Source organism: Buteo buteo, chromosome 10 (genome assembly GCF_964188355.1).
Source record: "Buteo buteo chromosome 10, bButBut1.hap1.1, whole genome shotgun sequence".
Taxonomy (NCBI): Eukaryota; Metazoa; Chordata; class Aves; order Accipitriformes; family Accipitridae; genus Buteo; species Buteo buteo.
Genome location: NC_134180.1, coordinates 20,395,415 through 20,421,813, shown reverse-complemented (window position 1 = coordinate 20,421,813; position 26,399 = coordinate 20,395,415). Strand labels below are relative to the sequence as shown.

Here is a 26,399-nt window from a genome sequence, read left to right as displayed (position 1 = left end):
AAGTTGGATTTAGCCTAGGAACAAACTAAGAATGAAGCAAATGACAGGTATAAATGGAGTATGAGCTGTAGCACTCTGCTCCATTATGAGATAATTGGAAGAGATAGATAAGGGGGAAGTCTGAAGTGAACATCATGTACTTAAATTTTTATAAGGCATTTGAAAAGGTTCCCTGGAGATTGATACCAAAGGTAAAAAATCAAGTGCTTATAATAAGGAAAGGAAGTAAACAACCCAAAAAGTAAATAAACAGGGTTGGTATAATACAAAGTGAGTGCCTATCCTCACAAAAGACATTTTCTTTTGGGAAGAATGTAGAGTAAAAATGCTATTATAACTACAGAAACTTACCATCTTTTTTCACATTTTTAATATAATAAATTAGCTTGAAAGTCAAAGAGGAAAAGAACCTACTGAACAGGAAGGTAATATAACTTGAAAAATAAAATAGTACAAAATCATTCTTCATAAAGGAACATTCAATGTTCCTTTAGACAGAACAGAGGGAATCCTAATAGAATAAGCCACATAACTTCTTATAGACATAGCACAGCAGAGGCTGGTTGCACCTATAAAGCAGAAGCAGACTAAGCAAGATAAAATGAATCTTTATTTGCCTTGAACCCAGACAGTAAGAACACTAAAGTAACCAACAGCAATGAATAAATACTTTGCAACTTGTATACATATAGTCAATTGCAACACAAAGGAACTATAAATCCATGTACATCAACTCTCTTCCTACCGTGTGAATATATTGATCTTTTAGGTAAAAATATGTTCATCGGCATTTATTAGCCAGACTCTGACTTCTGTACATCTGGTCACAGAGGAGATAAAAATGCTTTGTGGTCAAATGGGACAGACATGTAGTTCAGGTACAGAATAAGCTACTTTAGCAAGGGGAAGGAGAACAGTTGGAATAGGCTATCAGAACACTAGGTACATATATTAGGTGTTCAGATAATGTAGCTGCCAAATAAAATTGGTAATGATTACTTCTTATTTCTTCTGCTATTTATATTGCTTTGGTAAAATAATATACAGCTGACATGTAAGTGATAATATAAATATACTCATGTCTGCTTTATGAGTTATATTTATATATCAGTACTGTCTAAAGCAACCAAAGTAGTTGGTATGCCCATAGGTGGAGGTAAAAGCAATCAACAGATCGCCAAATACACACCTCAGTTAAACAAAAAAACACTGGCTAAACATCAATTGTTCAGTTCATCTGAATAAAGTTTTCTTAAGACCCTGATTCTGTAAATATTTCTAGACTGGCATATTATCTTTTTCTTTTTTTTTCTTTCTTTTTTTTTTTTACCAGATCATTAAGAATTCCAGTATGTGAAGACATTGCTTTCCTAGGTACTGAGACAAACAGAACACAGAGAAAAAATCAGCCTTTCCTATTAAGAATTTATGACTTAATATATAAAAGAAGAGAAAGAATTTCATTACATTAACTGTTATCATAAACAGTGGTCTTAGCATAAGTAGTACTAAGAAAGGTATGAATGGGAATGAAAAAATAAACACTCAATTATTATTACTTTATAGAAGACCCAAATAAATTTCCTCCATATGCAGACATATATCCTGCATCATTAAATGAGATTTTTGCTGTCTGTCTCACTGTGGGCTAAGATTCCATCTTCATATCCCATAAGGCAATAGCAGATGCAAAAACTTTGATTTGTGCTCACTTTTCAATCTTCATCCCTTTATTACAAGGAAATTAGTCTATTTTGGTAACTTCAAACTCAGGTTTTCTAATATTCTACTGCATTCACTCTTTTCTAGGATTTTTTTGCAATGAAAATGGAGGGTATATTTTTATGGTTTTTAATAAGGAAAGGGCAAAGAAATATGAAATAGCTCAGACAAACTGCATGTATCCATTTTCCCCTTCTGGTACCTCTGTGACTGAACTGAAAGGTCTGAAATTGCATTGTTACAGTTGGAAGTCTGAGAAATTACCTGAAAGGCAATGGAAAGCTTAGGACTTGTAGTTTACCACCTGTACTGGAAGAGCAGAAAGACTATGGGTATTTTGCTTCCTACATTTTAAACATGCTATCATCTAATCTACCCAACTAATGATAGATAGGTAAGAGAAAACATGGCCTTCTGTTGCATGTCTTTGAGATCCTGATTCAAATCCCTTCTGTAGCCTGGACTTCTTGTATTGTCTGTGGTCACTTGCTTATTTCAGTACTCTACTCTTCAACTCTAAAATGTTACCACAAAAACTACAAATAGATAAAAGTTATAAAATCATGTTTTCATACCTGAGAGTGTTGTGAAATATACATTATAATCACTCATGTGAAGGAAACAGCCTCAGTTAAAATGACCCAAGTGTAAAATGTCTTATCTCTGAAATGGTCCAGATTCTTCTCATTCATGAAGCCATGATATAATGACTGGTTTGGGGTAATTTGTTGAGAAAGCTGTAGCCTGAATTCCATCTAGACTCAGAGATTAAATAAATTGGCCTACCTGGAGTTTATGGGTTTGTTTTTCTCATAAACTTTTTTTTGCAATTCTTCATGATTGAAAAGAAAATTAATATAATTTATCAATAGAATAACTTCATTCCAGTTGACTGTGTTGAACTATTTCTCCACTGAAAATGCAGAAGTATATCTCAGATATAATCAAATATACTGTTAAATAGCACTCCTACTGCATTTATGGAGTCTATGTCAGTATTTCACCACCTATCCACCAATCCTACTTATGCTACCATATTCCGAGTGAGATGATCAAATACCAATGGGAAATTTTCTATACAACTCTGGCTTTTCTCTTTGATGCCTTTCAAAAATCACCAAACTTTCAATGAACTTACTAAATTAACTTTAAACACATGACTACTTTTTTTTTTATTCTGAATATCAACTTGACACTGTAATTTTATTTTTTATGCTTATCTGTGTAAATGTATTTTTTATGCTTATCTGTGTAACATCAAAATCTCAGTCAGACTTCAGAGTAAGATTTAGGTCCTCTGTATATGGTTAGAAAGCTATGCAGTAATTTATGACAGCTTTCTTTGTAATGTCAATGAGAGCAAAACTTCCTCTTAGCTCCTTCTAAATGCTACCTACTTTAAATGCTAGCTTACCCCTGCTGCCAGATATTTACATTCTGATATAAAGCTTTAGACACAAAAAAATTGTTAAAAGTTTCAGTTCATTATTTGACACTGTAATCTTCAGTCTGGGGTACTTTCCAAATTAAAATAAATGAAATTAAAAGAAATACTGGACACGCTTCGCTTCTAACAAAATCTCCCAGACTCCTGAGACTCCATATTAGCCAGCTTACATTCTCTTAGACAAGGGGCAAGAGTACTTGAAATGGGACCTGGTGCTAAGTTTTACAAGAAAACCAAGTGCTACAAGATCCAGTTATCATTTTCATATCTGCTCATTGTTTAGCATTGGACTTGTAGAACAGTTACATTTTCAAAAGCGCCCAAAGCATCTCCATTCTTAAAATACTGAATAACAACAAATTATCACATTATTTTCAATATTTTGACAGATACACATGACTTATCTGTGAACTTCCCCATCTTCTATAATATTTTTAGATTGTCAAACACCGGTCACTAAGATGTCACCTGAAATATTCTATTGAGGACCTAACAGTATGCATTGGTAGCAATGCCATTTAAAATACATTATGTAACATAAAAGAGAGAGGTTCACTGGCATGATGCTCCATGAACCTCAATATAGAGTAGCACAGAATGGGGCCAATAATTATTAGTTGTACATACATCCCAACTTTGTAGGGGGTCAAAATGTACACACACATGTCATTTATCAAATTGAGACTTAAAACAGAATAATAAACTATTATTTCACATTTGATAATGAAAAAAATCAGCATATGAATTCACGGGACATTTGTTTAGATTAGTTGTGTTTATTTTTTACCTATTACACCTATATTTATTCTAGTGATAAGGGGAATTGAGGCTAGCTTCAATATAGTTTTCCATATATTCAAAAATTTGTGCAGTTATATCTGATGCCTGAATAAATTGCATCGGGTCAAGGTGAATGAGTAAAGTTGTTCATAAAGCTCGATACTGTATTGCCTGGTACGCTTTCTCTTCAATGGAAAACAATCTGTTCTACTCGGACCAAGGCCCATAAATATTCCCATTGAAATAAACAGGACTACTTGCAGTAAAGGTGATATTTAATGTAAAAAGATTAAAATCTCTCTGCAAGTTACTTAAAAAGAAATTGTGTGTCATGTATGTGTGCATGTGTCCCATTTCTCCATAACTGTCAGAATACTTTTTGGCTAGCTTTCTTCATGGAGATTTAGTGTTTTTACAGTATTTTGATGAATACTTAATGAAACACAAGGAATAAAACTCTGGCCAAAACAATATTGTACAATACTGATGTAGTATTCTACAGTCTTGCTGCACAGTTCAAAGTTAGTGCAAATCCACTTAAGGTAACATGGCAATCTGATGGATAAAACATTGGTGTTTCACTTCCACAATATATAGTCTCAACTCTAAACCTGTTGGAGGTGAAGGAATGATTATGAGAAGAGGGGAGCATGGCAAATAAGGAATAGAGTTGGTGTTTGGGGATTTTTTCCATTTGTGCATAATTTCTAAGGAACAATGCCTTTTACAGGTTATCCACATTAGGTTTTGCAATAGGGAATAAATGCTGAAATCTCTTTTTTGTCCTATGATCTGAAGTGAAAATTGATATAGAACTTTCTGGCATGTGATCAGAGAAGCAGAAAAGTACTTGAAAAAGATTTTTCAGCTTTGAAGACATTAGACTTCCAATTAAAAATCAAGCTTTCTGCTAATTCTCATCAAACCACTATTCAGTATAATAATTTAGCCTTTCTTCAGTTTCTTTTGAGGGAAGCATTAAAATAGCCTCCTCAGACTTACTGAAAGTCATTACGGAAATTTACCAACCAAGTTGTGTGGTAAATGCGCATCGTCCTTTTCATCTAAAATAAATATCTAGCTAATTCTGATCGTTCCTCACCTCCACATGAACTCTGTTTATGAGGGAAAAAACCCACAACAATACACAATTAAGTCTAGTTTTTATAGCTCTTTCTTGACTTTAGTCATAGCCAGCAGTATTCCCAAAGGAGAAATATCACTAGTTAATAATAGTACTCTTAATGATACTAGATTTACTATTTTTAGAATTTTTAGTAACTAAAAATATTACAGCGTTATCTTTTGGATTGTATTCCAAAAATGTGTACTGATTATTGTCACAAAACACACTGAAGATGGAATAACATTTACATCAGACTGTTTAAACTAAATTTTTCTTGTGCAAACATTTATTTCTTCTGCATGCTACACTTCTCTTTCTACTGATAGAATTAATATTAAATTTGGTAGCATGCAAGAATATGACATCCAAAGCATGCAATAAAGTTAGTTTTAATGTTTCATTCATTTTTTCTGTACTCTGCTCAATTCCCCACCTGTCTACAGCTTTACTTAGATTAGCAATATTTGTTTATTAAAGGGTAAGAAATTATAGGAACCATGCCTGATCTGAAAGGAAAAAAATAGTAAGAAGTCAAATTAAATTTGTCAGGAGCTTCCCACAGATACTTTAGTAAGCCTAGAAAGAACTTATCTGAGATTCCATATATAGCTGAAGTGTTAAAAAGTGAAAAAAGGGAAAAAAAAAAAAAAGCGATACTGCACATACTTTTTACACATGTCTAGAAGCAGGGTAACTTTACAAAAAGGAGTGTCTTTTTTTCTTTTTTTAAAGTTACATATTCAAACAGTCCAGACTTGCAATCTGGAAACACTTATAGAATACCCTAAAAACTGCCATTAGAATGCCAACTACTCTAGAAGTAAATGTAGAGCTGAATCTGATATTACCACAATTTCCCTGAAATTATGGGAGCTGTATATGATCACGTGTTTAACAGTTACACAAAGGACAAAGGTGAGTATTTAACAGATAAATACAAAGAGGAGGAGTATTCAGGCAAAGACTCAGAAAAAGTCATAAAACAAAAGGCCAATACTGATGGTAGCTGTCTAGCCTGACGTTTCCCACAGAGGAAAGATTATCAGAGACTCCATTTAGTCTACCAAATCAACAAGAGAATAGTGCTGATGACATTTCCTGCTGATGATTCCTAAAAGAATTGTGCACTGATACATATCTATCTTCATTCTCTAGTATTTAAAGGTGCTTTGGCTCCAATGTCGTCATCCAGGTGGAGAATAAAATACATAAGATGTCTGAAGTAATACTTGCAGTTTAACATATGTATAAACTGTAATAGATCTAACAGTGTGGAATTGCTTTCTTCCTTTCAAACACAGCTTGTTGCACAGTACAACCATAGTATATGATTATTGTTTTACATAAAAAAATAAAAATTTTAATAAAAATTGTAAATGTCTAAATAAGGAGTGACAATGATTCAAGAACTTTGAACACATAATAGAACAAGTATTTTAGAAGTCATTGTTATCTCTAAAATGTCACCTGTCCGATACTGTTCTCTCCACAGCTAACAGTGTTCATATAATTACAGACTTCATATAAATCTCAGTCTCTTTACTCAGAGTGAGCTATTACACTTCCTGATTAATCATAAGGCATGGTTTTAATTGTCTTTTCATTAGATTAAGAAAAATTTAAAATATCCATTTTCACAATATTTTAAAAGTTTCATTCTGTCATCTTTGTTCATGCTAAATAGCACTTAACATCTCAGTACCCTGTGAAGTAAAACGCTGCTCATCAGTAGTATGGCTGGTAGAATAGTATGCCCAGTATTCAATTTTTCAAAATAATAATTTCAAACTTTCATAATGTGCCTTGTGTGTGTTTAGAAAATCATTTAGCAGGTGCCTTCAGAAAATTGGCCTGTTCAATGTAAATACCTGGTTTTTTCCTTAAGTGTGACTTCCCAAATTAATGCAGCAATTTCAGAGTTTGCTGGCTTTGTGAGAGTCAAATTATTTAAGATCTCTTTAGCTAACTGTATTGGTGAGGTGGGTCAGGACAGGTATTTTCCTGCCATGTTGTTTTGAAGTCTTATATAGATCTTAATGCTGATCAGGTGGAATGTATGGATACAATGAAGAGAGATCTGTGTTTATGAACTGGACTGGACTGGCTGTATATTAGAACATCTGACAACCAGTCAAATGTCTAGGGCAATACAAGAAGGCACAGTAGTACTTCCTGCTCTTCCTTTTCTCCATATGACCATTTCTATCACTGTAAAGCAGCACTGCTTAGAAAGGAAAGGAGTTTCTAAATGCTTGGTTCACTTTAGCCTGAAGTCAAGTAGCAGCAGGTTGCTAGACAACTCTACATTCCCAGTCATCTCTGCCTTGGAAGAAGACATTCACCTCATAATTTTGATAATGGTCATCTTCTAACAGCTCATTTTCGTCTGAAATTAAGAGCAAAACCTGAGGTCTTCCACAACAGTCTCGGACTAGCCCATGGCATATGTCAGAAGACTGCCTATTAGAGGCTCACAAAAGTTCCCTTCCTCCTAAACACCCTCAGAGATACTTCCCTCTACACTCTGAAACATTTCTAGTAGCCAGCCTTGTTCTTCCCACCCTCTGCAATACTCTGCCAACATCACACTAAAATCTGACCATTCTGAATGACCAGTTGAGCTAGCCACAAATAGTAACTGCCACAATTAATTGTATTAAATGGATTCATAACGTCAGCACAAATTTAACTTTGTTGTTTTTTCCTGGACTCAGACTGTGATCTGTGAACTGCCAAATTAGAGGAAAAATGGGAACCAAAAACTAACCAAGCCTTTAAAATTAATTCAGTGCATTTTGAGTGTTGTTTGTATCATTCTAGCTAAATTGTAATTTTCATGCAATCTGTGGTCAGTCTCAGTACAAACATAAATGATCATGTGGGTCACTGAATACAGTTTGTAAATTAATTCCTCGGTGTCAATGAGATACATGATATCTGGAACTACCCTTGTGAGAGAAGCTTCACTTTTATGATACTCTTAGGTGGGTGAAAAATCTACTTGGATTTTGATAATCTTTATAAAACCCGGTTGACTAACCAACATCTGCACATTACAGAATATTTTGTTCCACTTTTTGTGTTTGTATTATCTTTTTTGAATGACTACTGAGAGAAGAAAACAGTAATTACAAACTGGACAATATGTACAAAAATGCCTTTTGAAAAGTTACTTGTTTAACTGATGAAACCCCTTTGAACAAGTGATCAAATGCCAGATTGTTGTACAGAGTGAAAACATAGCTTGCTCACTTTTCAAAAGGCTACATTCAGCTAAATATAGAGCTTAGCCTCTAGGCCATATCTGTTATGGCTGAGAATTACAGGGCAATAGTGATAAGTGCCCTTAGCTTCTTTTGAATTTGCTGTGAAGATGGGAAACTAAATCCCCTTCCAGAGTCAGGCAATGTTGTGTATTAACAGGTGCTGTCACACAAGGAACAAATATAACCACAGTTTTCCATTTACAACTCAGCTTGTTGTTTTTCCCATCTGTATTTGTTTCAGATTTGGTTTGGTAACACTGCTTTTATCTGTGCTGCAGTTTTCTCTAGTCACAAGGGGAAGAGAAAACAAAGTGAGAAAAACATAAAACCTCTAGAACATTTTTGGCTGTTTAGAACAATAAAAGAGTAAGGCTATTTTATAGTGTTTACTCCTTATTAAGTATTTTAACAATCACTATAGTTTGAAGGAGCTCTCTAACTTAAAGCTACTTGACATATGGTAAATGCTATTAACTTTAACATCATAAAAAGCTAAAGGGCAAACTCTTTTCTTTGCAAAAAGCCGAAGTGGTTTGACTCAGGGTATAGAATCTAGGAGGTAGGGCCGGACTTCCCTGGCAGAGCTAATCCATAGTGAGGACTGTTGCTCAAATCGTGGAATTGCGCCTGCCAGGCATATGAACCTTGTGCTGTTAGATATGCAGTTATTAATGGCTAAAGCTACCAGGAGACTTGTAAGACCGAGGCAGAGGGGTGGGCAAAGTTTTCTTCTTTTTGCTAACCCAGTAGATAACTTGCACTGATCTTAACCTAATGCCTGCCTTCCCCATCTACCTACCATAGCTTGCTACTGACGAGTCAAGCACGACGATGTCAGACTCAGCAACCTGCTTTCCACCACAAAACTACAGCACTGCCTAACAGATCTCTCTGTAAGTGGAGACAGGATTTGTCCCTCTAAAGATACTTCTGAGTAAATAATAATATCTCTGTTTTTATCTGTGAGTATAAACACTGGTTTTTGTCTCTTAATGACTGTTTCTGTTTTACTACTTCCCACCAGGAAGTTGACTGCTAACATAATTAGCAGATGATTGCATGGGGGAGGCTGAAATCTTTAACAGCTGTTTTAAGGCATTCTGTACCAAATCTTCTGTGCTGCAGAACATTGACGGTTTCTGAATGGCATTCTCTCCAATGACAGAGAGATTATGGGACCATGGTGTGCAGGCCTCCAGAAAGGACTTAACTTGCTCATTTACTTGAAAAATTACGAAGAATCCACTTTTAAAGCATTTAGTGGATTAGTACAAGTACTTGGGCATACTGTACATATCAGAATTTAGTACAAAAGATCGCCTTTAATTGTTAAGTCTAGAAACTGAATGTGTAGCACTGAAATGTTTGGCAGATTTATTTCACAATAAACGTATTTTAAAGCTTCAGACATTTCTGATGCTCCAAGTGATTTATTTCTTTGTTACAGGATAAAAGGGAGACAAAATAATGTTACCATTTGTTATAGAAGAGTCATTCGGAGAGTAATGCATAGTGCAGCAGTTTACTGTTATAAAATAAAGAATCATAATAATTGGCTGTGATAGAATAATAATCATAAAATTAAGAGAGAAACCATTTGGGAAAGAACAGCTTCAGTTCCCCATGGAGTATTACAGTGTCTGCCAGATGTAAAGTAGTATCAAGTTCTAGATGGAAAAATAAGAGCTTTAGAGTAATAAGGGTATAATTATGTAATGACTAAAGTACCAAGCACGTTTACAAGCTGTGCATCATGTCGTCCCAGAGGAGCAAGACTACTTGATCTGTAGGAGTTTTTAAGCTGAGACACTTAAACCTTTTCTGCGCTAGAAAACTTTTGCTGGGGCATACTACTAAAGTCTTCCTTGGACAGATACAGTTTTAACAGCACCAAAGCGTTCCTCTTCTCTTTGCATGTCCTTCCCCCAGTTCCAGTGTGTGCTAGTTTAAGTGGAATATAGAAACAATGCATACTTGCTTCCATTGTTGCAAGAATGATGCTAAAACAGAAATTAACATGAGGCTGACAGAACTGCCTTCTACAAAGCATTACTTCCTCTTACTTCCACACAAGTAAACTGATTCCCTCTTTTAGCTATAATAGGGACCCAATCCTAAAATAAATTTAGAAGGAAGGTGAGTTCGGAGATATATTAACTAACAGTTTACTTACATGGGACTGTACTCCTAAACCTGCCACAAAAGTGTAAACTCAGACCCCTTGGTGTGGCTGATGCAGTGGTTTTACCAATGTTAATATTTTTCTTTAATCCTTTTTTAATTTAGGTGGTTTTGCATAGTGAGAAAGGGCTTGGCCTGTACACGGAGCAATTTTTTTCAGGGTTTAGTGCAGCTCAAACTTTCCAACTACTACTGTGCAGAGTCTCACTGCAGCTACGAAAACACTTGCTCTCTTAGTCAGTTAGCCCATTAAGATCTTGAGCAGTTTCAATCAAGATCAAGCTTTTAAAATAGAATTTAGCCTTCTAAATCACTTTATTTTGAAAATTTATTTACATGGACCAATCAAGATAAATTTAACAATATTTGCTTAAGTCCTTTTACTTTGTAGCCTCTGTTAAATGGAAGAACTCATAAAAGTTAATACGTTTTCTAAAATGAGGAGGCCAAATTGACTGAAGTATTTCTTGAAGGAAGAGGAGCACTATTTTGAAGAAACCATAATAGAATTTGCTTTTGAGGAAATTATAATAGAATTTTTGTGCAAGTTGAATCTAGACTCGTATATTTTAAATCACTTGATTCAGAAATGGGGGGGGTTATCCCCTTTTAGTTTAACAATCTCAGGTGACTTCCAAAAGGAAAGGCAAAGGGAAGGCTTTACTCACTAATTCACACTGTGACAAATGACTGTTAGAGCAAGGAGCTGTTCCTTGAAAGTCACCAGTCAACATGACAGCCAGCAGTATACAATTGTCCAAGTGATGTGTGGAGGTGTTCTGTATTATCCAACTCTCTTTCCTTTCCAGATAGGTGGCAATGTTCATTTATGCAGTAAGCACATCAGAAGGGAAAGCTGATTTTAATTTAATCCTTTAAGTATCCAATGTAAGAACAGTTCTTGCACAAAGGTAAAATTTAGCTCTATAGTTTCATCATTAAAGTATATAGTGTAGCAAAATGACTCAAATTTTCATCTCAATACAGGAACAGGATTTGAAATATATTTCCAGTACCAGTTAATATTCTCATTACCTATATAGAGAAAAGGAAAAAATTACAGAATTGGAAAATGTAAATTTTTTTTCCATGACTATGAAATTGTAAACACTTATTGCAACAGCATATAGAAGAGTTATGAAATCTGATGCTTTGAAGGTGGGGGTTAGAAAATATATTGGGTTTCTATGTTCGTTTTTTGCTCTTTACATTCCATTTGTTGTATGTGATTTTGAAGTGGCACAGTAATAGTGATTTTCCTAGAACATACTAGCTCTGTATACAATGCTAAACTTCAACAGGCAGTAGAATGAAATAGTAGTATAAAATATAAATTTATGATTGTTGAATGATCTGTTCATATGACAGAGTGCATTAATTCAGCAATTCAACACTGGAATGTGTACTGCATGGTGTCTTAATTAGTATTGCTAGAAATACTCAGCATTGATAAAATATACCTTGGTGTGCAAGCTCCAAAGAAAGCCCAACATACTGCTTAGTCTTACCTAAACCCAAAGGGACTTAAAGTGTAAAAGGTATAAAAAAAGAAAAATACTATATACATTTTTATGAAGTCACTAAAATGAATCTCACTCTGCATACTTTAAAAACACCCATATGTTTCTTTTTCTTTCTCTAAAATGTTGTAGGGAAAGAATTATTCCAATAAATTGAAGTTCTTTAAAAGCAAGTATTTTTTCTTTCCTTTTTTAAGGACTCTGGGACAAAACACACTTATTGCCCATGTATAAGGTCTATACTGCCTATTTCAGGAAGGAAAGCACCAAGCACAAGCAGATTTGTGCTTTATAAATGTATCTCTCTACAACACAGTCCACCACATATCCATAATCTGAATATGTGACTGTGCAGGAAATACAGGAGACCAGAAAGAGAGGAACTATCAGCACAAATGGGAGAAGCAGTTAAAGCGGAGAGGTTACCTTCACAATAAAATTACTTTGACCCTCTCCGGGTACATCTTTTAAGTAAGTTAAACTTGCCCAGGCACACTCCCAGGCACTGATATTAAATGGCACAAAACAGCCTACATATGTATCAGAAAACTTTTGAGCTTCCCAAATTGGGTGACTATATACAACTTGGCTTGGAGTGTTTCCCTGGACACTCAAACTGCCAAATCATTCCTAGGCACTGCACTGTTCAAGACAGTTTTGGCTAGCTGGCTACGACCAAAGCATGCAAAGGAGAATCTGAACAATTTACGAGAATAAGCCGCCATGCTTCAATGGCAGGAAACATTCCTGGCTTGCTTGAATTTACTAAAATAAATGCAGCTTTTGGATCTTTATAAGCTTCTAAAGAACAGACTAGGCGTCTGTACATAAATAGTTTAAGAAATGTGAGGTAAATTGTGCTCTGCAAGATACTCAAGCACTTAATTTATATGACTGACCTTACTAAAAAAGCAGTGATATTGACAGAATGTAAATGCTTTTTTATTTTTAACTTGGAATTCTTTCTTTACAACTCTAGCATCCTATGGTTTGGCTACTTTGAAGTACATGGTAACTATGTATGTACACAAGAAAACATTTTTTTTGTTAATAACCTCTTCGTTGTATCTTTCCAAAGCTTAAATGGGAACCCAAAATAAATATCTTCTTTTCTTCCCTCCTCTGAAGCAAATTATTTACCAGCTTTGAACAAGTCAGGTCTTCACTAGGTAGGGTATTGTCTTTTATTTGTGCTGCTCTTCAACACAGCTGGTAAGACTAAGCACTGATGATCAGTAGGTTTATGAAATGTTTTATTACATGATTTACTGTTACAATCATGATTCAGTGAAACCTCACTGAATTAACAGGTGAGTAACTTGTTGTGTTAATCACTGAGTCCCCACTTTATTTCTGCTCCCTTCCCCAGCAGCCAAAGTAAAAGACAAATTCCATTATGATGGTCAAGAAACATCTCAAGAATATCCAGAAAATCAAAACAGTTTATTTCAGTTTCAGATACTTTCAATAATGAAAGCAAAATGTGAGATTCACAAAGGGATATTAGTGATACTTACAAAATTAGTGAAAAAGTCAATGACTCAATCTTCTCTTTACCCTCAGCCCAGTGACTGGGATATTTACATGGCCAGAAGAAACCCGGTACAGGACCCTACCCGCCACAGAAATCGCCCACTTGACGCACACACATGCTCTAGCTACTAGGCTTATCTTTTACATGCTGTCCTGCGGAAGCTTTTCAGATTGATCCAGGCAATATTTAAATATTTTATACAGTGACAGGAAAACAGCTGAGTTTTTACTCAGAGTTATCTGAGTAAATTAATATTTAACTATACCATGTAAAATGTGTGTACTGTAAGCATCAAGCTTTATCTCCACAGTTTTCAAAGGGAAGCAGATCCTTTGAAAATCTAGCCCTTCAAAAACCAAAACTGGTTTTAACATCTAATTTTTTTCAGGAAAAATCACTCAGCAAATTCAATAATGTTAATAAATTATTCAGAATAGTTTATTTACTGAACAAATGCATTTGCCAAAGATTCAACATGTTCTTCTGCACACAGCAACTTCTTTTATGAAAAATAATATACAATCCAATTTGGCGGTTTGTGCAATATGACAGCCCAGAACCCATCTGTTACTGAAGCCAACTGCAAGGTTGGTTAGGAATCTAAGCTACGCAAGTAGAATTATTTTTCTGAGCAAGAAATGCAAAAGCAACAAGATGGATATTACTGTGTTGGAGAAGTATAGGTAAGAAATGGACCATGAGCTAGATACCAAAATAAGAAAAGATGCCTGAGTGGAGGTCCACCATAGGAGAAGTCCTTGAGAAAAAATGAAGATTATAAATCTGTCTCCAAACAGGTACAGATCTAAGAATAAAATTCCTGAATCAGAGTCATATTATATTCAGCTAAGCATTTTAGCATGTGTGCACTTTATACATTAACATGATCATTTAAAAGAAATAGCTGATCAAACTCTCCTCCTAAAGAAACATAACCAGTAAGGTTTCAAAACTGCGTACTATGCTTATGTCAGAAATACATGTTTCAGCAAAAAAGAGGAGACGTCTGTATCATTTCCATCATATTTATTATTAAGTATTACCATATGATTTACTTGCAAACTGTGCTATCGAAACTGTGATTTGGTGACACAGAATCCTGGGTGGTTTGTGGCAGATGAGAGGAATAATTCCATCTCCTCTCCACTTTGAAGAATCAACAAGCATATGAAAACACGGAGATGGAACATATGCCTCCCAGCCAGCAAAAAGTGAGCATAATTCCAGAAAGGGCAGAATGGAAGGAGAAAAGAGAGACCTCAAGGATGAACAGACTGGGAAGATCAAAAAGGGAATGGAAGTAAGAAGACAAAGAGTTTAGCTGGTAACAGACCTGAAGTTCACAAACCACACAGACAGAAAACCCTTGATATAAGTCAGACTGCCGGTGTTGAAAGCAAGTGGAATTAAGAAGTTACAGTGAACTGGAAATACACAGAAAACTACTTCCAGCATCTCAGCCAAGGGCCAATAACCTCCTAAAATGAACTATCTTGATCACTTGCCATTGTGTAGCCATACTATAAGGCTACTTCAACTGTATTTTAGTGTTCACCTATTCCATTCATAGCTAATGTCCATTCAACTGAACGGGTTACAAACAACACCTTAGGCAATATCTATATTACACACTAATTAGAATAGAATACAAAAGACGCGCTTCACCAAAAACAAACTTCAACCACTTATGTAAGGATGCAAACGAAAGACAAAAAAACAAACAATTAAAAATAAGATGTACTTGTATAACACTAATCATTACTAGCCAATAAGCAGCTGATCACAGGATTCCCACAGGTCTGCAGTCTTTTTCATTAAGTATTTCCTGAAAGTATGCCTAATATTCTAAATATTCCATTTGACAATATTTCTATGCAGAAGATGTATGCTTTTTTCTATAATGTATAGTAGCAAAATACCAGCAACATGGGATTGGATTAATATTTCAATATTAAAAGTGATATCCTCCAATACAAAAAAAACCAAGAATCCAGACAGGACCATATTGTAAGGTGGACAAAAAAAAAAGACAACAGACAAGATTTTTTAAGAATGGACTTTTTTCAGTTACTGGAAAGCTAGTACCAAAAGAGACTGCTATGGTAACTTGCAGAGCTGGACGAGAGAGCACTGCTCTCACAGCCCCACGTAAAGCACAATCCTGATTGCATTGCAGTGAAACAACTGCACAGCCTTCCTGCCACAGTGCAGCTGCATCCAGCCTCAGCACAGGACAATAACTGAAGATCTAGAAAGCCATTTCCACTAGCTATTTTTAGTCCTGGGTTCGTATTTTATATTTCAGATGTGCTAGAGATCTTTCTTGTAATGCTTGTATGAGTATTAATAAAATAATAAAAACTATTCATTTTCCACTAGTCCTTTGCTACAGTTTTCCAATAATAACCATGCTCTGTAATACTGTTACACTATAATTCTGCTATCAATATTTTTTAAGGATTACTTACTTTCATTTTGTTAAGTGCACATAGACTTGCAATAGACATTTCTATAACTAAATGGATGCTATGGTTTGGGCAGTCGCTTATACACTATTTCCTATCTGGGACCAGATCATGCTGCTTCCGTCGAAGGTAACTTCATAAAGTTCAAGTCAAACAACTGGTGTCAGGAAAATGCTTGACAGAAGTTTAAACTAGAGCTAGAAAAAGTGTTAAGCCACAGAGTGGTCCGAAAAGGTATATAGGGAATATTTTGTTTATTTTAGCCATCAAAACCCTAGCTAAATAAACAAAATTGATAAAATAAGAAAGGTCCTGGGTTTTCTTCCTATTCCAGTAGAAAATAAAATGTAAGTATAAGATGCCAAGATCTAAATTTTCTAAAATCTCAGAATACTGCAATCAGAAGTTATGAATGCAGAATATATGTATGGTTTAATTATTTTTTAAACTATAAAACCATGCCTTGATAAGCATACGCTTTAACTCTCCATTATGTAGTTACAATGCTGTCATTTCCAACCAACAGCATTCATTTTTTGTGACTATCTTAAATGCCATTCACCATTTCATAACTGTCTGAATAAACATCATTTGTTTAGTTGCTTCAATGTATAGCATATTCTCCTAAACAAAGGTAATAACTAGTTACGTATCTGCATGATCTTGTGATTACCAATCAATGAGAATCCATCTTTCTTTAGGAAAGTAGCTAAAATCTAAACGATGTAGACCAGCATTAAAATCAAAGTTCCTGACTACCAAGTGAAAGACTCATTCTGACAATGTAAATATATTGAATTAAAATCGATCCAATATGCCACTATACATTGCCAGACAATTTTGCTTTTCTGTCATTTGACCACAACAAATCTGTTACTACAAAGTGGATCTCACACATAATTCCACAAGATGGGATCATCTAATAGCCTATTGTACACACCAGGCTGTATGGTCAAACAGAGTGGCATGATGCTGTTGGTGCTCAAGGATACTGTTCATTTAGCATTTTGAAATTAAACACACATTCCTGGTTTGTTTGTCTGAATATAAGGGGTTTGTTTCCTTTCAAATATATTATTTGACTTGAGACAAATACCACCTTCTACTGGTTTGTAATTAAAGATGCAGACAGTCCTTGAAATAATTCATAAAGGCATAAATTAATGGTAGTTACAGCCAAGCCTAGGATCCTAGCATTAAAAGAAGCTGCACGTAAAGCAGCATGCATATTGGACAACAAAAACATCCGGTGACCCCGGCAGGCAGCCTTTCGACAAGCGGCAGAAGAGTATTTTCTTTGGGGTTTCTCCTCAGTGCGAGTCACCGTCCGGAGACGGTACCGTACCTGTCCTACTCTTCCTCCTACCGTGGCCGCAGAGAAGAGAAAGGTACTGCCCTTCTGCCCAGGCGGTGGTGCCCCGAAGGCGGCGGGGTGCCCAGCGCCTTGCCGGGGGGTGCGCCGGCCGCGACTCGCCCTCGGCGGCGGGGCGGGGCAGGGCACCGCGGCCCCTCGGCGGCCGTCGCATCCCTTCCCCGAGAAAGTTTTCCAGCGGGGCTGGCCTCCCGCGGGCGGTGCGTGCCTTCACAGCGCGCCGACCCGCCAGCGGCAGGGCCGCGCCGCGCGCGGGCAGCGCGCCCCGCCGCCAGCCCGACCCTCCGCGGGGCCCGCGCCGCCGGGCCGCCCCGCTCGGGCGGGCTAGCCGAGGGGTGGGGGGCGCCGCCCGCGGAGCACCCCTCGCTCCCTCTCGGGCTGCCACCGCGGCCCCCGCGCCCGCGGACCGCGCGCTCACCTGTCGTCGCTCTGCCAGCCCTGCTCGCCCAGCAGCAAGTCCCGAAACCGGTACCGCGGGGGCAGCGGGGGCACCTCGCTGTCCAGGTCCGCCATCCCGCCCGGAAGAGGGGAACGCCCGCCGCCGCTCCCCTACGGAGGGGCAGCCGCCCCCCACCCACCACAATGGGGGAGGAGGGGGAGGGGGAGGGGGAAGCCCAGCGAGGCAGGAGGGGCCGGGGGCGGGGAGCGGCGCGGAGCGGGTCGTCCCCCAGGCGCGTGCGGGGGCCGCGCGCACAAAAGCGGCCGGCGCGCGGCTGGAGGGCTGTCTCCCGGCGGCGGAGGGGGGTGGCGGCACCGGCTCGCACCCCGGGGCGCGAGTGGCGGTTAACGGACCCCGGGCTGAAAGTTCCGCCTCGCGCCGCGGGGGGGCCCGCGCGGCCCGCCCTAGGGGGAGGCAGGCGGCGGTAGGGCGGCCTCGGCGGCGCGTGCCCACCCGCCCACCCAGCCGGCGCCAACGCGAACGCGCGCGCACCGCCCGCCGCGGTTGACAACAAAGAGCTGTCCACCGCCATGCAAATGTTGTTTGGAGCCGCCGCGGGCAGGCGAGCCAATGGGATGGGCACTCCTTAGCATACTCCAGTGACGGCGCGGGAACTTCTGCCCGCCGACCAATGGCAGCCCCGTTATTAGCGTACAGGGATTGGGGGCTTCTCGCCCCTCGGGGCGGGCGCGGTCCCTGAGGGAGCGGTGACCGCCGGCTCCTGCCACGCTTGGGCCGCGACGCGCCGGCGGGGGCGCCGCTTTGCTCCCCAGGCCCGCCGAGGTGGCGGGCTGAGCGGGACGGGTGGGAGCAGAGGCGCGCGCCTGTCCCTTCGGGGTGGCCGTTCGGCGGGCCTTGCCGGGTCTCGGGTGCCCCCGCACGGCGCGGCAGGGCAGGGGGCTCCGTGGGGCTGGTATCGCGGAGTACCCGGTTTCGGCAGGCAGAACGGCGCTTGGCTGGAGGAGCCGCCTCACACCCCCAGCACCGGCTCGGTCCCAGCCCCTCCTTTGGGGGCGTTCATGGGGCTCCCTCACAAGCCTACCTCCTACAGCCAGCAACCGCCTCTTGTACCACCTGGGGCTTCCTCAGAAGTACTTTGTGTAGGCCCCGAAAGTTGAAAAATTAGGTGGTTTATCTTGGCGAGCTGTAAGTAGCCTCTGAGCAGACCTCCATGTTACTGATGGTAGGTCATCAGAGCATACTTGGGTCTTTCCTAACTTTCTTGCTCATGTTCAGTCAGTCAGGCGTATCTTGTTAGTGACGTGTCTGATCCTGGTTTGTGCCAACTCTTCTGAAATCTCAGGTGCAAATGTGGTCAATTTCCACTTTTAATTGATTGGGGCGTTGTTGCACAGGCCCTGTAGAAATACAAGGAAGTTGAATTGTTCCAGTGATTGACATTTGTAGGCAATGCCTGAAAGTGGGAGACACTCTAGAAAGTACTGAATTTCTTACATGACTGATGAAGCACATATTCCTGATACGATGATTTGTTTGAATTCACTGTCACCAAATTGAAATAGCGAACAATGTTTTTTAGATTTGCTCTTAAAGGTCCACTGTAACCTAGACTAACTGTCATACTTAGCATCTAATGCCCTAGTTCTGGTAAACATAAATACTACTACATTTTTGTAGCCTGTTGTGATTTGCCTTCCCGGATTAGGCCTTCACCTAAACTATTCAATTGTAGCATTCCTCTCCTAGAATGAAATCATGCACAGTCTTAACACTGGTGCAGTTTTTAGATTTAGATTTAGATTTTGCTGGATCGGGGCTAAGTGATAAACAAGTTATTTCCTAAATGTGGTTTAAATACCACATATTTAATTAGGTGCATGCATTCATACTGTATATTGAAGAGTGAACCTTCTATTTTCCATTCAGTTGGATTTCTGTGTAGAAGGTAAGCTAGTTAAAAGCTGGTATGGCACATACATTATCAGCTTAAGTATGGCAGCCTGCAGTGTATCACATAATAATGTGCCCTACTGAGAATCCAGCTCTGCGCTTCATGCTGTAATGGAAAGAGTTCTACAGGTAATCAACAGGTAGTCCAATTCAGGACTGGGATTGTCTCTGCTGTTGTTACAGACAATGTATCTTTCCTTGCTTTTTTAGCACAGAGTCTTAAGCATAGCTTCTCTGATTGCTGTTTCTTTACAGAGGTGCAATGTTGTAGCCCAGTAAAATGCTGGGATCACTGGGGTATGATGCTTAACCTTTTTCACAGCTTGCTGCATTCAGCATTTACAATGTGCTTCTCAGAAAGGCCTGTTAGATGAAGCAAAATAGATGCACATATGTGGCAAGAGTTCAAAGGTAAGTCACTCTTTGCTTTGGCTGATATGGGAAATAAATAGTGAATTACCGCTCTGCCACATTCTTGCCAGTTTTACAGTGCTGTGTTCTGAGGTCAGAACTCTCTACAAGTCTAATTAAAAAAAGTCCAGGATCTTTCTTCTTTAGAATAGTCATTATGTGCAGCCAATTTTTTCTTTCTTGGCTGCTTCTCCAGTTGAACAGGCTGTCTCTTCTAAGAAAACGTTGTTTTCTCTCTCTGCCTGGGTATCTTTTCATCTTGCCAAAACTTGAGGTGGGGTGGAGCCTGTATATTATAATGGTTTGTTATAAAAATAAAGTAGTTAGGCTAACTGTAGTCCTTTTCTGAAGTCTGTGAATCATAGATCGGTCGGGAAATTAATGGTGTTTCTACTATATCTACTAGCAGCCTTATTAATTTTTCCACCTTAATTGATTAATTTAACATTTGTTTTCATAGCTGAGGAGCTAAGTAGCAGTAGAAGTTTTTGCACTTTTTTTACCATGGAAATGCATTTCAGAATGGTAATAGCTGACTGGTAAACTAGCAACCTGGTCAATACTTGAGTAGAGCTAATAGAAAGCAAACTCATAACTAAGACTGTAGTCGTGCAATTTATACAGAAGCTTAATTTTGTACTCCTAAGTAATATAAACTCTTTCCAGTAGAAAATTAACTGTGTTTTTTCATGTCTGACAGTATGAGGCTTGGTCACTCTGAAAATCTCTAAATGTATAAAATTGGACAGAGATGGGATTTTAGTCAGCTAATATTTTGATTATCAACTCAAAACACCTGGGAAATGTATGTCTTCAAGCTGAGGAGACACTGAATCATCTGCTTGGAGACAGATGCTGTTATATATGAACTATTATGCTGGGTCACTATGCTTAAGCTGGGCATTCCTTCTGCCATGTTTGTGTGTTAAAGAAAAACTGTGAGCCACGCTGTTCTTTCAAGGAGCAAATGTAGGTTTGTACTCTTGGGATGATTCTGGCCCTGAGAAGTGTCAGACGCATCTGTGGCCCTGACTTGTGGACTGAAAATAGACTTTAATGAATTTTTATATTTTTTTTTTAATTTTTAACTGGCTAGATAAAGGTGTGAAACTCTTTCCAAGTACTTAACTCTGAAGTTGGGGGTGGGGGGTGTCAAGAACTGTGTTACTGAGTTTACTGCTAGTGATTTGATATAGATCTTGGATCATACTGAGGTACAGAAAGAACTAAAAAAGTATTTAGGTTTCCTTTTTAGGTTACTCGCTTACATTTTTGATGCTGTATAGATAAAACAGGCTGGCACAATGCAAATGTCTTCTGGACTTTCTGAACAGTTGCAGTGTATATGGAGGTATATATAGGTTATTAATACTGTTCTTAATTCAAGATCTTCTGCCCCTCTATCTAAATCTGAATGATGCATTCTACTGTAACAAAGTAAATCAGATTTTTGGGTTCATTTTTTATATTTTCCTCAAAAATCTTGTAAGGTTTTTTCTATTATTGAACAGTTTAATTATTGACACTTACTGGGACATTCTTTACTGTTAGTATTGATATCTAAAATTATTCAGGTAAATCAAAGCCAAACCTGACTGCAAGGAGTTAGAGAAGAGTCTCACCCATGAAGAACTGGTGAATTTCACCCTCTTGAAGTGTTGATGGTCCTCTGCATTGTGGTACTGAAATAGATCTACCAGGCACAGTTCTTACTCCTGTTCCCTCCGTTACTTTTCAGTTCTATACCATGACTCAGAGAGTTGTCTTCCTCAGCTGATAAGCTTACTGTCCTAACTATTGTTTTTATTTTCCTAAATAGTATTTTGAGATTGTGGTTGGGGTAAGAAAGAGCACTGGTGAAGATAAACTTTTAAAAGAAGAGGTGAAGGAGGATATGGCGTTTATGAAGCAAATGCACACTAAATCATTTTAAACAGTTCTGTAATGTGAGTAACTTCTACTTATTGTCCTTTCTAGGAAGATAGTCTAATATTGTCTAATGGGATTCAGTTAACTCACTAAGCGGACATACGTAAGACACTTACCATAAGGAGCAGTGTAGGCTGAAGTGAAAAACGGTAAGTGGAAATGCCTTCTTTGCAAGGTTTACATGCTTTCTGCTGTTTGTCTGTTGGTGCTAGTAAAGGGTTAGTCAGGCTGAAAGACTGATTGACTGAAAAATAAATGAATAAAGCTCATTTTGAGGCTTTTTCCCAGGTGCTCACTTTTTTGATTTTTTTTTTTTTTCCTCCCTATAATTAAGAAGTATCTGGATGTTTATGTTGCTAATGAGAACTTTTGGAACTCTCACATTTCTGCATGTTGATCAATTCTCACTTGAGTATGTCTGTGTGGTTTTGGGTTTAAGACTAGAACTGGGGAATAGAGTACTAACAGCATTGGTAAGCACATGAGACAGTTCTGCAGCTTTGCCAGCTGAATAGAATATTTAGAGACTCAGCATTCGCAGTTCACAAAATGATTTGCGGTTTAGATTAGTAAACTGTATTTAAACAATATTTGAATCACTTTAACTGCAATTTCACTTCCAAAGTAGTCTGCAAAGGTGGAGTCTTCTGTAGAAAAGAGAATATTGACATTATCTGTTAAAATGTGCCTAGATTAAATTCTGAAATTAGGAGTCCCTGCTGTTAAACATTGTTTATCTCAGAAAATAGAGTTTCAGCATTGAAAAAGGTACACTCCTCAGTTAAAAAAAACCCCAAACGTTATTTTCTAAGAAATCTGTTAGTATCTTTCTGTTGGTTTTGTTTTTTTTGCCTAGCTTTCAGGCCATCAACTCCAAAAGCAATCTCAAATCTGACGTGCAGGACATAGATGCCTTACAGAACTAAAGTGAGGCATGCTGGACTGCGAATCACAGCATCCTGCAATCTGAATGAATCTGAGAGGCTAAATCAAACCAACAGCAAAAACTGGTGAGAGGTGTATTTTAAGGACTCTCCCTGTTTGCCTACCGTGATACAGAGCTGTTATTTAGTGATGTGGAATATATAAGTTAAAACTACATCAGTGTGAAATAGTTATCTAGAGGATGCCTTAATGGATATAAACATTTAAGCTTATTGACGGCAATTTTGACTTTTTAAAATATATGTCTAAAAAGCATATATATCACCACTGTATACTAATACTTAGTAATGGACATAGCTCAGGCCAGGTTGCCTAAGTGAGTTCCCATTGAGTTGCAAGAGGGCAAAATGACCTTTAAGTCATACAGCCTTCCATTTTACCTTTATCTAATACTTCTGCTTCTTGAGGTTGATAGAAAGCAAAGGGATGTTGCTGAGCAGTGCAACATTTATAGGCCCCACAGTAGTTTGAGATTATAATTTTAGATCCTTGCATCCAGAATATCTAGTTCTTGCACACTTACTTCGTATAATCTAACACAGATTTCTTCTTAGACCCATCCTTTTGTGTGTCCGTTACTGCTTGGGTAAGGGCAGCCTTTTTTACTTTCCCCATTTTTATGACCATAACACCATATCTGTTAGGTCAAAGATCAACTACTTATTTCCATTTCAATTCCAAGGACTGCCTGGACTTTGCTGTATTCTTTTCTGTCATTTCCTGTTCAGATGATTACTGTGTCTTGCATCTTTCCCTAATACTTTCTGTTCCCACACATTATAATTTCAAAGCATCATGATTTTCTTACTTCTCCCTTGCCGCAAAGGAATTGCTACTGCAATGCCACTCTTCTCTTTCACATCCTTTTCTCAAAAAGAACTTAGAATCATAGAATCATTTAGGTTGGAAAAGACCTTCAAGATCATTGAGTCCAACCATCATCATGTCCACTAAACCATGTCCTGGAGTACCTTGTCTACACGCTTTTTGAATACCTCCAGGGATGGTGACTCAACCACTTCCCTGGGCAGCCCATTCCAATGTCTGACAACCCTCTCAGTAAAGAAATTTTTCCTAATATCCAACCTGAATCTCCCTTGCCGCAACTTGAGGCCATTTCCTCTCGTCCTGTCTCCAGCCACCTGACAGAAGAGACCAGCACCCACCTCGCTACAACCCCCCTTCAAGTAGTTGTAGAGAGCAATAAGGTCTCCCCTCAGCCTCCTTTTCTTCAGACTAAACAGCCCCAGCTCCCTCAGCCACTCCTCATAAGACTTGTGCTCCAGGCCCCTCACCAACCTGGTTGCCCTCCTCTGAACACGCTCCAGCAACTCAATGTCTTTCCTGTAGTGAGGGGCCCAAAACTGAACACAGCACTCAAGGTGCACCCTCACCAGTGCCGTGTACAGGGGAACAATCACCTCCCTGCTCCTGCTGGCCACACTATTTCTGATACAGACCAGGATGCCATTGGCCTTCTTGGCCACCTGGGCACACTGCTGGCTCATATTCAGCTGGCTGTCAACCAGCACCCCTAGGTCTTTCTCTGCCGGGCAGCTTTCCAGCCACTCTTCCCCAAGCCTGTAGCGCTGCATGGGGTTGCTGTGACTGAACTGCCGGACCCGGCACTTGGCCTTGTTGAACTTCATATGATTGGTCTCAGCCCATCGATCCAGCCTGTCCAGATCTCTCTGAAGAGCCTTCCTACCCTCAAGCAGATCAACCCTGCCTCCCAGCTTGGTGTCATCTGCAAACTTGCTGAGGGTGCACTCAATCCCCTCATCCAAATCATTGATAAAGATATTAAACAGAACGGGGCCCAACACCGAGCCATGGGGAACACCACTTGTGACCTGCCGCCAACTGGATTTCACCCCATTCACCACAACCCTCTGGGCTCGTCCAGCCAGCCAGGTTTTCACCCAGTGAAGAGTACACTTGTCCAAGCCATGAGATGCCAGCTTCTCAAGGAGTATGCCGTGAGAGACAGCGTCAAAGGCCTTGCTGAAGTCAAGGTAGACAACATCCACAGCCTCTCCCTCATCCACTAGGCAGGTCACCTGGTCATAGAAGGAGATCAGGTTGGTCAAGCAGGACCTGCCTTTCGTAAACCCATGCTGACTGGACCTGATCTCCTGCTTGTCCTGGACTTGCCATGTGAGTGGTCTCAAGACAAACCGTTCCATGATCTTCCCCGGTACCGAGGTCAGGCTGACAGGCCTGTAGTTCCCTGGATCCTCCCTCCGACCCTTCTTGTAAATAGGAGTCACATTGGCAAGCCTCCAGTCCTCTGGGACCTCCCCTGTTGACCAGGATCGCTGATAGATGATGGAGAGTGGCTTGGCAAGCACCTCCGCCAGTTCCCTCAGTATTCTAGGATGGATCCCATCAGGTCCCATAGATTTGTGAGTGTCCAGATGGCGTAGGAGGTCACTAACTATTTCCTCCTGGATTAAGGGGGGTATATTCTGCTCTTCATCCTTGCCTTCCAGCTCAGGGGGCAGAGTACCCTGAGGATAACTGGTCTCCCTATTAAAGACTGAGGCAAAGAAGGCATTAAATAGCTCAGCCTTTTCCTCATCTCTGGTGGCAACGTTCCCTTCTGTATCCATTAAAGGATAGATATTGTCCTTGGGATTCTTTTTACTGTTAACATATTTGTAAAAACATTTTTTGTTGTCCCTTACAAGAGTGGCCAGATTTAGTTCTAGCTGAGCTTTTGCCTTTCTAATTTCCTGTCTGTATGACCTAACAAGGTCCCTGTACTCCTCCCAAGTTGCCTGCTCTTTCTTCCAGAGATGATAAACTCCTTTTTTTCTTGACTCGTAGCAAAAGCTCCCCGTTCAGCCAGGCCGGTTGTTTTCCTCGGCGGTTCAACTTGTGGCACATGGGAATAGCCTGGCTAGTGAGTTAGGTCGACATAAGCATATTGGTTTTGTCCCTTTTTTGTTTGTTAGTTTAAATGTATATTTGTTATGGCTTACTAGATTCTTGGCTGTTAGGGATGAGTCCCATTTTTGGTTCATTCTGAATCTTATAGTACAGTCTGGGGGCAGCAGGGGTCTGAGCACTACCATAGCATAAATAATAATTATGTTGTCCAGTAAGTTTCTGCAGTGTTTCTGCAGAAAGAAATGCTTATGTCACCTCTTTGCTAGGTAGCTGTGTTGTGTGCTGGACTAGTGACAGGAATAGTTGATGATAATTTTAATTGTCCTTCAAGAAAGCACGGCCATTGGGGGAAATACTACTAATACATAATAAGACTTTAAAAAAACTTGTGATCATAATTTTCTTCAAGCACCAGCAGAAGCTCCAGACTGCTCCATGTGTTTTTCCAAAAGAAGTATT

The 26,399-nt window shown here is 39.2% G+C and overlaps 1 protein-coding gene across 1 annotated transcript in view; it reads right to left on the bottom strand.

Annotated features, from left to right (window-relative positions):
* The window catches only part of KCNT2 (potassium sodium-activated channel subfamily T member 2), a 156,213-nt gene extending 138,235 nt beyond the window's left edge, over positions 1-17,978 (bottom strand). The window contains exon 1 of the mRNA XM_075038894.1: positions 17,832-17,978. Coding sequence (XP_074894995.1) covers positions 17,832-17,926 — 95 coding nt within the window. The 5' untranslated portion in view covers positions 17,927-17,978. The remainder of the gene's footprint in view (positions 1-17,831) is intronic.
* Positions 17,979-26,399: the final 8,421 nt, after the last annotated feature.